General features: G+C 45.2%; 5 protein-coding genes across 7 annotated transcripts; 1 reads left to right on the plus strand and 4 right to left on the minus strand.

The window, feature by feature from the left end:
* Positions 1-1,997: 1,997 nt before the first annotated feature.
* Positions 1,998-2,654, minus strand: RB195_010388 (uncharacterized protein; the record flags this gene model as incomplete). Its single annotated transcript, XM_064191366.1, has 1 exon — positions 1,998-2,654. One exon carries the CDS (start codon positions 2,652-2,654, stop codon positions 1,998-2,000), a length of 657 nt encoding a protein of 218 aa, XP_064048949.1.
* Positions 2,655-2,714: 60 nt separating this feature from the next.
* On the minus strand, positions 2,715-2,996 carry RB195_010389 (uncharacterized protein; the record flags this gene model as incomplete). Its single annotated transcript, XM_064191367.1, has 1 exon — positions 2,715-2,996. The coding sequence occupies one exon, from the start codon at positions 2,994-2,996 to the stop codon at positions 2,715-2,717; it is 282 nt and encodes a 93-aa protein (XP_064048950.1).
* A 10-nt stretch (positions 2,997-3,006) lies between these two features.
* Positions 3,007-5,184, minus strand: RB195_010390 (uncharacterized protein; the record flags this gene model as incomplete). Of its 2 annotated transcripts, XM_064191368.1 has the most annotated exons (4): positions 3,007-3,496; positions 3,565-4,609; positions 4,847-4,946; positions 5,056-5,184. In XM_064191368.1, the coding sequence occupies 4 exons, from the start codon at positions 5,182-5,184 to the stop codon at positions 3,007-3,009; spliced, it is 1,764 nt and encodes a 587-aa protein (XP_064048951.1). The 2 variants fall into 2 exon arrangements, with proteins under 2 accessions (XP_064048951.1, XP_064048952.1); XM_064191369.1 differs by having other exon boundaries at positions 3,565-4,555; positions 4,635-5,100.
* A 2,532-nt stretch (positions 5,185-7,716) lies between these two features.
* RB195_010391 (uncharacterized protein) lies at positions 7,717-9,338 on the minus strand (the record flags this gene model as incomplete). Its single annotated transcript, XM_013445204.2, has 4 exons — positions 7,717-7,869; positions 8,003-8,194; positions 8,269-8,356; positions 9,124-9,338. 4 exons carry the CDS (start codon positions 9,336-9,338, stop codon positions 7,717-7,719), a joined length of 648 nt encoding a protein of 215 aa, XP_013300658.2.
* A 367-nt stretch (positions 9,339-9,705) lies between these two features.
* On the plus strand, positions 9,706-15,246 carry RB195_010392 (uncharacterized protein; the record flags this gene model as incomplete). 2 transcript variants are annotated; one of them, XM_064191371.1, is made up of 4 exons in its annotated part: positions 9,706-9,754; positions 9,820-9,917; positions 14,079-14,165; positions 15,145-15,246. In XM_064191371.1, the coding sequence occupies 4 exons, from the start codon at positions 9,706-9,708 to the stop codon at positions 15,244-15,246; spliced, it is 336 nt and encodes a 111-aa protein (XP_064048953.1). The 2 variants fall into 2 exon arrangements, with proteins under 2 accessions (XP_064048953.1, XP_064048954.1); XM_064191370.1 differs by lacking the exons at positions 14,079-14,165; positions 15,145-15,246 and having other exon boundaries at positions 9,820-9,989.
* Between the last annotated feature and the right edge of the window lie 87 nt (positions 15,247-15,333).

Genomic DNA, 15,333 nt, shown 5'->3' on the forward strand with positions numbered 1-15,333 from the left:
TTTTCGAATACTCCACCTGAAATCCGCACCACCTCAGATTCGTACAGTGATGCCTTTGAGTAAGGGCAAAAGGAGGAGTGGTTTCTATCAAGCAGAGGAGGGCCCGCCGCGCTCACCAGATTCAACCGGTTGAATTCAGCGCTGACTATATTAACACGCATCTAAAGCGAAAGGTGCACTGGTTTAAGTTCCTTTCACTTTCACTCCCGGTGTAGATAAGTGTTTTTTGATAGCGAGAAAGAAGAAGGCAAAGATAGAGAAACACTTAGAAAAAGAAGCATTTGTTGAATACTAGAAAAAAATAAGTCACTTCGACATCACTCTAACTCATACACCTCTATTACTTACTCTTCTTCAATACAAACCCCGATATTCTTAATAGCAGTTTTTTAATTCCCAAACTGCCCAATATTAGATTAAAGGCATTACCCCACGAATTGGGTATGGATTTCAGGTGGGTTATGCTCATACGGGGTTGTGGGGAAGAGGGTGATTCCGTCCATTTTCTTCCTGTATCAGTGGAAGCGGACGACCCTCTTATGACCGCTCCTGTTCCAATGCACAACGTTTGCACCCCGCCCCGCCTGCGATTCATAGAGAACCCATCCGAACGAATCGCAGGTGTTGGGGGCGCAAAGGTGGCGCGCTGCAATAGAGGACGTCATAAGAAACAGCATTCCGTGGCCGTCCGTTTCCACTGACAACACGTCCGCAACGCAATGATACAGGGAGAAACGGACGGAATCGCCCTCTTCCTCACAATTTACGACCCATGCATAACCCACCTGAAGCTCGCACCACCCCAGGTTCGTGGGGTGATGCCTTTAAGCAGTTATGACCTAGAAGCATACAAAGTAACAGAACGATAATTTTCTAAAAATTACTTTGGGAAGGACAGCAAATAAGACCACGCCAAAGGGAAAGGTTCTGGCATGAGAAAAACAAAGCGTTCGAAATTAAAAAACGATTTGCACTGCACCAATTGTTTTAATCTTAGCCACTTCAAAAAAAAAACCATCATCATTTCTATTGGCTACAAATCACTCGGATCAATTATGATCCCTGTTGCAACTATCTAATGCTGTCCGCGCAATGTTTGCTAAGACAGGGGTGATGGCAAGGCTCTTTTCTTCGATATTTGTGCAGTACTTTCATGCTCCAACATTATTTGCCATAATTACGCAGTTTTATATCTGCCGTACCTCAGCATTTCTAACAGTGACCTTCACAGTATGACAAAAAGCAATCGCATCTAGGCATCCTATTAGCAAAATAGAGTTCTACAACGGGTTTCATTGAGGTAGCTGTGGTGGATTTAAAGGAACTTACCAAATTTTCTACGACTTATTCTACTGCTCACTGTCACTGTCTTTATTGTTATGAAATAACTAACTTTTAGAGATAATAAAACGAGCAAGTCTTGCTATCAATTTCTGTCAGGACGCAACACATTGGTAATTTAGGAGTTTTAACAAATTTAGGTTGCAAGAATCGTTTTACGGTTGGATTCGTTTTACGTGGAAAGGATTCAATTCATAGAATTTTAAGGTGCTCGTCAGCAGTAGTTACATGTCACCGAACATTTATAGGTTTACAGGATAATCTCCGCCACCCCTTGTCTACATAGTGTCTGCTGCAAACTAAACATCAGTTTTTCATAAAAACTGAAATGAGAGAATTTGCTTTCGGTTCCAAAAAAAAACTCATAGAAAACTTTTATATAGCGCCTAATGAAGATCGTACTTTTCATTCTTTGCAGAGATCTCTGTTGTGAAAATATAACATCACAGAATGTTCAGACTGGAATATCAAAAACAGTTTTCTTCGACTGAACAACCTTGGCTATACTTCCACCTATACATAGGAAGTTATTCATTTATTTATCCTACCAGCCTGAATGTCCGGTTTTAGCCGGACATTCAGCCTAGTGAAGTTAAAGGACAAAGTTTCTGGCGTTAATCAATCCGCTTGGGATGTGCCCCAACTTCTTCTTCTTCCTAGCGTTTGTCCCGCGTTGTTGCAGGGTCCGCTTTTCTGCTTCTTGTCTTCCATTTGGTTCTATCCATTGCATCAGCCGTACACAAACGTGCATCTATCACATCCAGCTTCACACGGTCTAACAAGCGAGTCTTTGGCCTCCCACCCGGCCTCACTCCTGAAACGTCGGGCTTCAGAGCGGTTTTGGCAACAGAATCTTCCTCCCGCCGCAAGACGTGACCAAACCATCTCAGTCGCGCCTCCTTCATCTTCTCAGTTATCGGGACGACGCCGACGATGGAACGTACAGTGTCGTTGGATACTTTCTCCTTTAGCGTTACACCTATCGTCCACCTCAACATCCGCATCTCCATAGCGTGCAGCATTCTTTCCAAGGCTTTCGTCGTCGGCCAGCACTCGCATCCGTAAAGAGCAACAGGACGCACAGCCGTCCTGTAGATCTTCGACTTCAGTCGAACAGGAACTTTCTTGTTGCACAGTACCCCTGTTGCCATTTTCCATTTCATCCATGCCGCATTAACACGTGCTCGACCTTCTTGATCAATGTCGCCTATGGAAGTCACTTTGGATCCAAGGTACTTGAAACAGTTCACCTTGTTTAATTCGGTGCCATCGACACGAATTGAACCATCCTCTATCCTTGGTCCGCACTCCATGTACTCAGTTTTTGATGTGTTGAGGCGCAATCCATATTGCTGCAGTTGATCCTTCCAAGACTACACTAGTTTCTGAAGATCATCTCGAGACTCCGACGCGAGCATGACATCGTCGGCAGAGAGTAGGGTCCACGGATGCTGCTTCTGGATTTCCTTCGTTATCGTGTCCATGCACAGTATGAACAGCAGAGATGAGAGGGATGAACCCTGATGAACCCCTACTTGTACAGGGAATGGGCTGCTTGTTCCAGCAGCACATCGTACAACGCTGGTAGGCTTCGCATAAAGTAGCTTCGTCCACCGCACATATTCTTCTGGTACTCTATGCGACCTCATGGACATCCATAACAGCTCATATGGGACACGGTCGAAAGCTTTCTCTTGAAGCTCGAAAAGCAAGATGCACACTGCGGTTCTTCTCTCGATGTTTCTCCAGGAGGATTCGGACAGCATGGATAGCATTTATAATGCTGCAGTCCTTCACAAAGCCGCACTGGTTAAGTGAAACGCTAACAATTTTCCTCAGACGAGCTTCCAGGACACGCTCAAAAACCTTCATCGCATGGCACAGCAGTCGTATAGGCCTGTACGAGGTGCAGTCAACAATGTCTCCTTTCCCTTTCCAGACAGGCACGGTCACGGAAGTTTGCCAAACGTCTGGAGTCCGTCCTTCTGCAACGATCTTGTTAAATAGAGTTGCGAGCCACATGGACCCTCGATCTCCTAGCAGCTTCCAGACATCAGCAGGTATGTCATCAGGACCGGTTGCCATGTTCCACTTCATTTTTGCAAGGGCAGCACCGACTTCGAAGGCAGTAATTGGTAGAACAGGACCCTCGACGCTGGGAACAGTTGGGATTGGAGGATGACAGAACTCTTCGTTACACAAGTGGTTGTAGTACTCTCGCACCTCTCCAGGATCTGACCAGGGCGGCGCAGAACGGCTCCATCGGCTCCCTTAACGATCTTGGTGTGTTCCATATCCAACGTTGAGTGATGTCGCGCTCTGACTAAACGATACACTGCCCGCTTCCCTTCTCTGGTATCAAGCATGTCGTACACAGTCTTGTAGCGGTCCGACTTCGCCTTGGAGACTGCCTTCTTAGCCTCCCTCTTCGCCGCTAGGTAAGTACCCCGATCTTCAGGCTGACGCGTCCCCCACCAGAGCTTATACTTGGACTTCTTCTCACGAATTGCCGCCTGAACTTCCTCGTTCCAAAACCACGTAGCCTTTTGTACCTTTGGCTTACCTAGAGTCTTCTTTCCCAGAGTGTTTTCCGCGGTCAAGCGTATAACGCTGGAAGTAGACGACCACATTTCTTCCACACTACGAGTAGGGTGGGGAAGTGTAGATGGAGCTACGGACGCGAAAAATACCTCCTTTCGATCCTTCAAATTCCACCATTTGATGCGCTGTGTATCAGTCCTTGGATGTTTCTTCCTTGGACGAGAGATTTTCAAGTCCATAACGAGCAGATGGTGTTGGGGAGCGACATGGCCTGTAGGGATGACTTTTGAATCCTGCAGAAGTCGGCGATCTCGTCGGCGTAACATCCAGAAATCTATTTGTGTTTCACCACCGCCGCTGGTGTACGTGATCAAATGCGATTTTCTTTTCCGATTCTGCGTGTTAGCAATGATCAAGTCACTTGCAACAGCATACTCCAGGATTCGCAGCCCGTCGTCGTTACGAGCTCCATAGCCGTATCCACTATGAGAACTCTCGAATCCGTCTTTCCGAGAACCGACATGTCCGTTGAAGTCTCCTCCGATTAAAAGTATTTCTTCGCTTTCCAGGGATTGGACGTAGTGCTCCAGATCCTCCCAAAAGCTTGCCTTCTCTTCTTCACTACAGCCCGCCTTTGGCGCATAAGCAGAGACGACTCGCAATTCCATTTCTCCTGTATCTACTTTTACAGCCATCCGATAGTCGATCCACCGCGGTGATGCTGTTTCTAAACGACTCGTTCAATATGATACCAACGCCATTGCGATTTGATGTGCCGTAGATCAGCTTGTAGCCATCGCCTAATTCCCTTGCCTTGGAGCCTTTCCAGCGAGTCTCCTGTACACAACTTATGTCAACATGGCGTTTTCTGAGACTGTCTGCCAGTTCACGACTTCTTCCAGTAAGCGTCCCAACGTTAAGTGTTGCCAAGCGCGCTGGATGTTGCTGGCGATGGCGGACTAACTTCTTTGGCCGGCTCCGTCCTCTAGCAGGTAGCCCTCGCATATTTGCCACATTGCCCGGGCGAGGACAATGCGCGTCGCTTCTGGGGTACGCCCTAGCTTCTGAAGAACACATAGTAGACATTAGCAGTATGACGCGACGGGGGTGTTGTCCTCGGTCGGCTTGTCGCACTAGCAAGCTAGCAGCCTGGCACCGAAATCGTCGTATCACCTTTGTGGCATGGTTGGACCTGCCGAGACGAAGTCTCGCCACCATAGCTGCCCGACGACCAGGACCACCGCTGCGCCGCTTTGAGGCATGAGGTAGGATTTGCAGCAGGGGATTTTTGGGACAACACATTTGGGATGTGCCCCAACGTTCACTTCAATTCAGAATCGTTTGAGGTTTACGAACGTGTAACTCGCCTATACAATGACTTGCGGAGACTAGCCGATGTGTCAAGTCAGTGTTTTTATCCTCCCAGACGAGTCTGCTACCAGTTTATCGACCCCAGAGGGATGAAAGGCTTGGTGAGCACTAGGACGGATTCGAACTCCCGATCGTGCAGGAAGCGGAACCTCTAACCGTTACACTACACCCGCCCTTTCAGGCTGGTAGGATAAATAAATTCTTGGTGTTTGCTTCGCTCGCCTTCACCGATCAATAAGAAGTAACAATAGCGACATTTTCTTTTGTAAAATCAGAATGCCTTTTTTTCTATCAACGCTCTCTTCATTTTTTTATGTCCGAAAATTTAAGCATAGATGTAAGATTTTATGACTTTTCCCTAATCGCGTCAGTTCTATATTTGAAGAACAATCAAACTTGAACTTGATTTCACATCTATGTTCTCTCAAATCTCCTCAATTTGGAAACATTATTCGAAGTATGTGTTTCCCCCGTTCTCAACTATTAACAAAGAACGATGTGTTAACATGGAATGACGTGAATATCACTATCATAGTGATAAAAATAACGTTCTACATCAGATCGCGTAAACCGTTGGCTACTATGTATTGTATTTGATCAGTCGTTAGCACGTGTGTTTCCTCTTTTTGAAGAAAGAATGTTAGCAGCATCAGAAGACATGCTGGGAAATAGATATGCAAAGGGGACCATAGAAACCCATTCTACCGCGTTGGGGCTTCCGCGCACCAATGCGACGCAGTGGAACCAGTCTCTCCCCTCTCTATAGCTTTCTGGCACCGGCGCACCATTCCGACCCTGTGGGACCAGTCCCACCCAATTTAAAGATGTCTGGCTGAGTTGTGTCTGGCAGGGCACGAGTTCTACGCCGCAGGACCCATCTCACCCAATTTTACAACGTTGGGGCTCCAGCGCACCAAACCGACGCCATAGTATCTGTCTCCCTCTCTTTTTGGAATTTCTTGACTGAGACAGACACACGCACAAGAGCACACACGTGACAGAATAAGCGCGTTATTATACAGCATAATAGTTTGAAAATTTGAGAGTATACATTCTCATAAAAGTTTATTTACCCTCACTAACATATGAGAGAAATTAATTTGTCTTATCAAAGCCAACAAACATAGGTTTGGACAATGGTGAAAAGGTAGAGTGCTCGTCTATCAGGTGGATGGCAGTGGTTCGGCACCTCACCATTGCGGATTCTGCATCATTATATAGGATATTTTCGTGACATACAGACAAAACACACACACACACACACACACACGCAAACACGGAATGAGCGCGTTATTATATAGCATGATTATTACTATTTTTCCTTATTTACTTACTTTTTATTCCCGAAATCCACACTATTGTCAGGTAGAGAAAGGGAGCTCATTTCTTTCTACTCATTCTACTCACTTGATCTCCGTTCGGACCCACTATTTACTTCAACAACTACTCTTTCATTACACAAATCCGGAATATCGGACATGACACTTTCATAAACCAGTTTGAACGCGGAGCCTAAACAAACTTCCCACCTTTATTTTCGAAAAAAAAAGCCACATTCTAAAATCAAGATCACCGTTGCTAATCGGAAGAGAATTTTTCGGTAAGTGCTGCTAAAGAGCTACTCATGTCAATAACACCGCTTATATATTTGCTGATTATTTCATTCTTAGTAACTACTGGATGTGGAATGGGCAGTCTACGTAGGAAACGCTACGATAGGCCTGCCTACTAAAAATGAAACATCCTCCGACTGCCTTTGCCGTCATCTTAAACAAGGTCCGAGCACTATACCATTCCACTACGCATGAAGGCAACTGCACTTTTTTTGATTCGAAATCAAGCACAAACACAAATGAAGTCTTGTCAACGTTGCCAATCTTCTCAACTCAGTTTTAATAACGATAACTCAGTACGGAATCGATGGCGTAATCACACAGGTACACTTTCTACTCGTTCAGTCGCAAATAAACACCACACAACAAACAACGTTAAGAAACGCAACACAGTAACAATCTAGTTTTATGATTTTTATTCACTTCTATAATTCTAAAGTGATTTGATTTTCGCAGAATATAGCAGGTCTGCCTGACCGGTCCCTGTTGCACAAATAAAAACATAATGAAGAGAACAAGAACAGGCAAGTGCAAAAAAAGCATTCAAAACCCATAGCAAATGTACAGAATATATAACACGAGAAAAACGGAACACATAATGTACACCCCACCCGGCCAATTAGGACCCGAAGCTATAGTATTATCCTGAGGAATGGTTGAGAAAGCGCCAAACGCGACACCCCGCCCTAATAAAACAATTTTGAACTAACCATCAGAAGCTAAGGGAAAGGGCAACCGCACCTCTGAAATCGGCACCTTTGCCCCAACCCGCCTGTAGATCAGGATGATGACTTACTTAATCACGGGAGAACCTAACCAGATCACTTAACTAGAAGAGGTGGGGTAAATGCTATACAACTGGTTGCGAAGTATGATTATGATCAACAGGAATTCCATTGTCCTGTAACATCTTCCTCAACCGCTGATTCTCCTTCATCATCTTTGTTATATTCTCTTGATAGAGTTCTGCATTTTTTTCCTTGTCCAATATCTCTTTCGTCATCTGAAAGTGTAGTTCCTACTTACAGAACAATTAATAGAACTAGATTACATCATTTACCATCGCTCAACCAGGAATTGAAGACCTAACCTAGGAATATCTCAATGAGTAAGTAGTAAGAATGATTAAAACGTACTTCGTCCTTAGTGAGTCTTGAGAGCCTATCCATTGTGTACTCTTCAAACTCGGCCTCAAATTCTCGGTCCATTTCTTTGTCAGTCTCACTGTCACCGCTTGAAGAGGCTCCCTCACTCGCTGCCATAAACTCGCTAGAAACACTAATTGACCGCACACGTCGCCGTTCACTAGCTTCGTATGCCAATTCAACCTAGAAACAACTCGAAATCAATGAGTACACTTCGTAACTGTATCTTGCGCGTATGATAAAGTCGCTGTACTAACCTCTCGTCCTTGTTCAGCACGGGCTTCTCTATCCTCCAATAAAAACTGCGTTGTATTACTCGGAGCCATAGGCTTTCCATTCGCCATTCTGCAAAAGTCCTTAAATTCGCTAGCGTTGATCGCGAGCCTAACGAATGTCGAGTTGGATCCGATTGCTTACCCAATGGATCGTACTCTTAGACTTATGATGTGGATCTCCCTCAATTTTGCTTCCCACCCATGTCTCCCAAAAACTTACCCACGCGAAAACTTTAATGTCGACTGTTTGGACTACGTGACTCTGATATTCTTAAAACAACTTAAAGCAAACAAACCATTAACATAAAGACATTCAACAAATAGGTCTAACCAGCACAGAACTAGAAGTGAACCTAGCTTTGAATTGAGTAGCCCAAAAACGTCTAACATCAAAGTTCTCTTTCTTCAATTGTCAATGATGAATCCAATGGCTCAGCATAGATACACCAACTGATTACACTAATCATACAACAAAAAGTGGTACGAGAACCAAAACTTGAAGAGATAGAACAACATTTACAAATAGAACCAGACGGTCTGAAATACTGACCCTCGTGAGTGGTACTGTAGCACACAAGTGTTGTCATCAAGTCCCGGGATCATCATCCAATCCATCTTAAACAGGATGAATCAGTTTCTGTGGGCTTGTAGAACAAACGTTCTGCGCAACTGGGAAGCAGAGTTAGAGGGGATGCGCGCAACATTTACCATAACCCCACCACGTATTATAATGCACTCGACCTAACAGAACGAAGAGCTCAGGGGGCAACTAGGAGCAAAAAAAGAAGGAAATAGAATAGATCAAATAGCTGTAATGTTGGACATATTGCAACCAACCGTTCTCGGGTCCTACGTTCCGATCTCGCGGTTTCAGCGGCATCCAGCGCCATCTTTTCTTCGGGACTCAGCGAATGGTACGGCTTGAAGCGATTCTTGTTGGCACGACGTCTCCGGGTCTTCCGTCGTTTCTTCTCCACCTCTACGTCACCATCCGAGACGGACCTCTCATGCTCGCCCGGATGCGCGACTGAAGGCAACCCTCTCGACGCCATCTCCGAGGACACCTCGAAGGGGGCTCTCGAACGAGTACCTACTCAGGTAGAATCGAATACGTGATCTCCGTAGGTCACGACGTACACCTCAGAAGACACTCGCAGCTGATCCACAGCACCACACGTCGCAGTGCGGTCACACAACTAGAAAGCAGACCGCACCGCCTCCTGCTTTTATAGGGAAGCGCGACCGCACGCGCGGACGTCGGCACGCCCACCAGGATACCGCGCGTCGAGAGAGAGCGCGCACTTAAGAACATGCCCTTGGCAATGAAGGCTTGATCAAAAGTTCGAGACAGGCTCTACGCCTTCGCCCTACGCAGCCGATGCTCAACTCAACGGTGTGCCGCATGTGTTCGAGCTCTAGATGACGAACAGGACGTATTTTCGCCACTTCGTTGCAGCACTTGCCCCCGGTACTCCCGCTCTGCTCCATCCAGCTTCTTCTCTTCTAAACAGATCCATTTGATATTTGGCACAGGCTATGCGCTGAGCACTGTGGCCATGGTCAATATGTGTCAGAGAGACAAGAGTTCGTCGCGAAACAGCGTGCTACGGACGGAAGGCGCCAGAGAAGTAGTGTGCGAGTTGTTTGCAAGCGCGAGGCCCATCTCGTTCCGGTATGTTTCTCTTGCTGCAAAGGAAACCTGAACGAGTAGCAAGAACCCTGGAAAGTAACTCTATGCGATGTGGGTATTTTGTACAATGATTCCGCAGCCGAGAATTGCCATCAATAACCGAAGTCACTGAGGTTGGTGCTCCGGCAGTTGTCAAACCTTTAACAGCCCACTTTTAACACCTTTAACAGAAGATTTTGCGAGAATAAGGGCTGGCATCCGGGGAAAAGTGTAGTTGAGAAGGAGATGCACTCAGTCACGCTCTTATTTTTGAAAGTTAATAGTCAGATCAGTCGGACCCTATGATCAAAGTATTAGTCATAGAGGACCTATGACACGTAAGCTAAGGTTACTAAGAAAAGAAAGCAAGATAGATCCTTCAAAAATAAGAGCACGACTGAGTGGCACACCCTCCCAACTACATTTTCCACGGCATCCGTAGCTGATGTCCTCCACAGCATCCAGACAGCTGTAGAATGTTTCTAGCTACATTTCCTTCTTCCACAAGTTTTCAAAAAGATTGTGTCTTCTTACCATAGCAAGAGATGTCCTGTAACATTGAGATCCCATGAAGGTCTGCTGGGCAGACAGTCATTCGAATTAAGGTTGACCACGTACTAAGTTGGTACGATCGCTTCCAATCAAAGACAAGCATATTCGAAAAACGCATGTGTAAGAGAAAGACCCCACAGTCCTGTTGCATATATCGACTCGACCCTCCCATTTTTGCAATAACCAACTAGAACCTTGGAGACCCGATTTGACCTGAGGCGTTAGGCGATGGCAAGAGCAACACCGTAGGAACTAAGAAACACAGCTGAACTGCACTACAACCCGCCGCCGTAGATAGGCTTCCTTCCCGAAGCGTTTACCGTCTCAGCATTGGTCCCTCTATAGCGTTTTGTCACCTCGGCCGCGCCCCCGATGGTCGTCGACGGCCTCTGCGTCCCTGACTGCTTCGCTCTCCGCCCTCTTCGTTTTCCCATGCCATAGGCGCCTGCTCCCCCGCGCCACCCGTGATCTCTCGTCCAACTCTCGTATCCAGCAGTGCTCACATGACTCCGCGATCCATCTGTTCACAATTTCCACCCTCATGCGTTATTTACGCCAGAAAGTACCGTGGAACGATTACAGCGAAGAGAGTTGGCACGCGGCCAGTGGAGTGTTGATGTTATCACTGGAAGGACGCGTGGAAGTCGTCAGAGATCTGCGGGTGTTTGAATGCAATGAGGCTAGTGATACTCTGAAGGACCTACTCTAAGATTCTCAATGTGTGAGGTGTTTGTGGGAGAGGAGCACTGGCGGGCTTATCCGCTCATGTGATCTGTAGATCTGTCGTAATGGGGTGTACCAATCGGATTGTAAACGGGCCCTAAGGTGATCACTACCACTGTGCTGTTCTGACTAAGGATCTGATTCAGTTAGTGGCTTTCAAAAGGAAGCATTTCGCTGTTTGTCGGCTATTACTTTTTCTCTTCTGTGAAAATCCCTGCTGTGAATTGTGACATTCCCAAATCGTTGGAACAGGTCGCCAAACGTGCCGCAACGTTCTGCCCTAGTCACAGAAACACTTCTCCTTTTAGAGTACTCGTTCAGGTGGTCGTTCAGTGAATCCAAAAGCAACTGATCAGGAAGAGATGTATTCCTTTCAAATAGGACTCCTTCCTGCAAACAAGACTGGAAGTTGTACCTTACTTCTTTAAAGTAACGTAGAACTTTCACTCTTGTTTGCAGGACACCGTTTATCGGCAAAACGCAGCGGCAGCGACGTGCGGAGCGGCTTTTTTTGTCCCGAGCTCATGTCACATCTAATATCGTCCGTAACCAGTAGTCGTATCCACCCACGGGACGACTCAAAGAAATCCTGCCTGCCGCACGCGGCGACACCTTGGTGCGACATGTTGATTCTGTGAACAAGGCTCTCCTGGTTCCGGGGTGGACTGTGTTGATTGCGCATTGACGGACATTTTTTACTACTGTTCAGGCTTCGACGATGAGCTTGTGAAGTTTCATAATTAATTTTTCGTCCATTTATTTTATTTACTATTTATTGTTATTTTTTATTATTTTTCTTGTTTTATTTATTATTAATGATTACCTCTACTATATTATTATTTATTTCATCTGTTCGTTCATATTTGTTTTGTTTTTTAAATTTGTTTTATTTTTTATTTCGTCGAGGAGATGCGTTGGTGGAATAGGATGTGTAGCGACCCTCTCAGGGATTCATTCTACACCTTTCTAGTGGTGTTCTTAACAATGACATTCAGATGTAGCTTGTAGTGGAAAGGAGCTGGAAAGAACCATACTAATCAAATTTAGAAACGTATATCACCAACATTCCTGAAATTGTCGGACAATTAACAACTCCTCCCAGGTCAAGGGAGAAAAAAAAAGTCGCGATGAAGGGGTTGAGCCAGTTTTGATGAGGATGTCCAGTACAACCTCCCATGTTTGCTGTACGCACGCTACAAATACTTCAGCAAGAACGTCAACCACATTGGTTCAATGTATAGCCACATGATTAGGAAATGTTTGGCAGTGTTAGATTACGTGTGTAGATTTAATGAGGCGAGGAGGAATTTACAGCACAATCTTGTCTACTACTTGAACAGTTCAGAAACATGAAGGCGCAGGTCCTCATCACTAGAAGTTAAAAATAGGAAGGTTTTTGAAGCTGGTATCCTTCCTTGCATCAGTGATTAGGGACAGAGGCGTAGTTAACAACAATCACAGAGGAAATATTTAGCTCCTCCCCCTTCCACACGTCTAGAAGTTTGAGGCATTAGTCCACATGACTCTTGCGAAAACACGTCCGACAAAATGGTTTGCGCGGCCTTGTACACTCTTGCTAACCTGTAGGTAACTTTCTTGAAGGGAGAAACATGAATTTTCCTCTTTTCGTTGGACCTGTTCTCACGAATGTTGTCCAAACTGACGACGCACAATGCTCCAGGTGTCTAAAATTTCTGGATTTGTGGAAGAGTAGTGGAGAGAGTTATGCGCTTTCGAAGTGATAACTGTGAAGTGCCCCTACCTGCTGCCATCTTCGAGGGTTTTCCCAAACCCTACTTTCGCGCTCCCTGAAATTATCACAAGAAAAGCACAACACGAAAGTACTGTTGCACATGTGGCGGCAGAATGAAGCCCATTCGTGCTCAATGTGCTTTTGTGGCTTAAATGCATCACCCCACGAATCTCTGGGTAGTACGGGTTTCAGGTGGGTTATGGCTATACGGGGTCGTAGATTGTGGAAAAGAGGGTGATTCCGTCCATTTCTTCCTAATTGCCGTAAAAAGAACGACCCGGAAAATGCTGCTTCGAGTGTCCTGAGGCGCTGTTGTCCACGAAGAGTTGCACTGGAGCGCGCCAACTTTGTGCACGCGCCGCATCTTCCGTGCCGTTTTTTACGGCAATTAAGAAATGGACGGAATCACCCCCTTCCTCGTATAGGCATAAATCACCTGAAACCGGTAACACCCCAGATTCGTGGGGTGATGGCTTGCTCCCAACAATTTTTGAAGTGGTCTAATCCGAATCAAAAAGCAAAAGTTTTTGAACGTGAATGCAGGAACAAGTAAGCGTGCCATCTGAATGTGTTCCAAAGCAGTGATTTTTTGTGATTTGTTCAGTATTCGTATAGTACACATATTAAGTCATCACAGTAAGTAAAGGTAAATGTTGGTGCATTAAGTTCTTTCCGATGAGTTCAAAGAGCTTTCTTCCAGACTGTTATTGTGTTCAAGAAGTCATGTCAATTTGCCATATTTGGATCGTCGTGCTTAGTGGCAAACGGATATGACCATTATCCATCACTTCATAGATTAACGAACCGTGTTGGGAAGTAAAAAGAGCCTGAAACTGAGATTTGATCGGTTTAGACAGCATCGGAATAATTATGAACTTCACAAGTCAATCTCGTAGCGCTTAGGATCATTCCCCTCTTACATTAGATTTTATCCTTATTTTATTTTATATCAAATAAAGCTGTCGGTTTTCTTTTTGTTGTCTTTTCTGCTGGTCAGTATTTAGAGTCTCTTGTGGTGATACGTTTCAGATTGCTATTTGTGGTGATACGTATCAAGAAAATCGTTATCAATTATTTTTCCCTCTATTGATATAGTTGACAAAATCTCGCTCTTTCGCACCTACTTCCTCGTTGTGGCAGAACAAGGAGAGAATCGCTCGCTCACGTCGGCGCGTTACTAAGGTACTGCTAATCCTTGTTGCTGTGCAGAAATTGAGCACCAATCTTATCTACCGTCTTCTCATGGGTTTTCGAAGAAGGTTATTAAAAAAAACAGAGTATAGTAAGGAAAGTGATCTAGCAGTTGTTTGCCATCATCGTTGAATGCTCAGCGTAAATCTCTTCAAATCAAATGTTCGACACAATCATTCGCTACTTCTTATTGTCGCGGCAGTCAATTCTTCCAACCGAATATCGACTGGGTCGGCGGCTCCTTAGTGGGAAGATATTAATCGTGAATACGATGTACAGCTTAATATGGAAAGTCCGGTGTTGTTCATAGCGCTCGCGTATTCTGAACGAAGGCGATACATGTATCAACCAGTAAGTAGATCTTCGACGAAAGGTAGCGTTTGAAATATAAAAAAAACAACAAACTTTTGTTGACACAACATTAGCAAAGAAAGAGAGTGATTATTTACTTCCAGTAAATGAGATGAATTGGGCGATAAACTCGGGTAGGCTAGATATACATAATTAAAATAATTGAAGATTAGTAAGATTGAGCCTTGAAGCTGCGTATGCACTTCATAACGGAGTAATTTCATGAGCAAGCACCAAAAACATCTAATCCGCATGCTGCAGTAAGTAGCCCCATGAATACAATGCTGTCATGCTATGAATGTTTTGAGTTTAGTAGGATAGAAGTACAGAGGGTTAAAATGTAACGGGTGGGCGGGGGCTCAACTGGGCTCTTGTTTTTGGAAGCTCTATCTTCCTCCTTTTAGTTACTTTAGGTTACGCGTCATAGATCCTCTAAGACTAATGCTTAGATCTTCCGACCCCGAATGATTTAGTTATTTACTTCTAGAAATAAGACCGTGACTTGGTGCACCTCTCCCCCCGCCCCTTCCAACTATCCGTACAGAGCCGCAATAAAATGTAGAATTCCGTAAGTACAACTGATCAAATGACCACTCCAAATATGTTGCTGCTATTTCAGAGAAACCTCTCACTCCAAGCGAAAACTGGTTTTCACTTTGTACAGCACTGTCGAACACCTCGCCGTACACAAGCGTTGTTTTGGGAGAATCTTGTTGCATGAGCGACTATCGACGTTGAGTGCAGCGCTGACGCTGGCGGCCAGCATCCCGATCTTCACGTCCGAGATCTTCCGCCCACCGAATGAGGA

Source organism: Necator americanus, chromosome III (genome assembly GCF_031761385.1).
Source record: "Necator americanus strain Aroian chromosome III, whole genome shotgun sequence".
Classification (NCBI taxonomy): domain Eukaryota; kingdom Metazoa; phylum Nematoda; class Chromadorea; order Rhabditida; family Ancylostomatidae; genus Necator; species Necator americanus.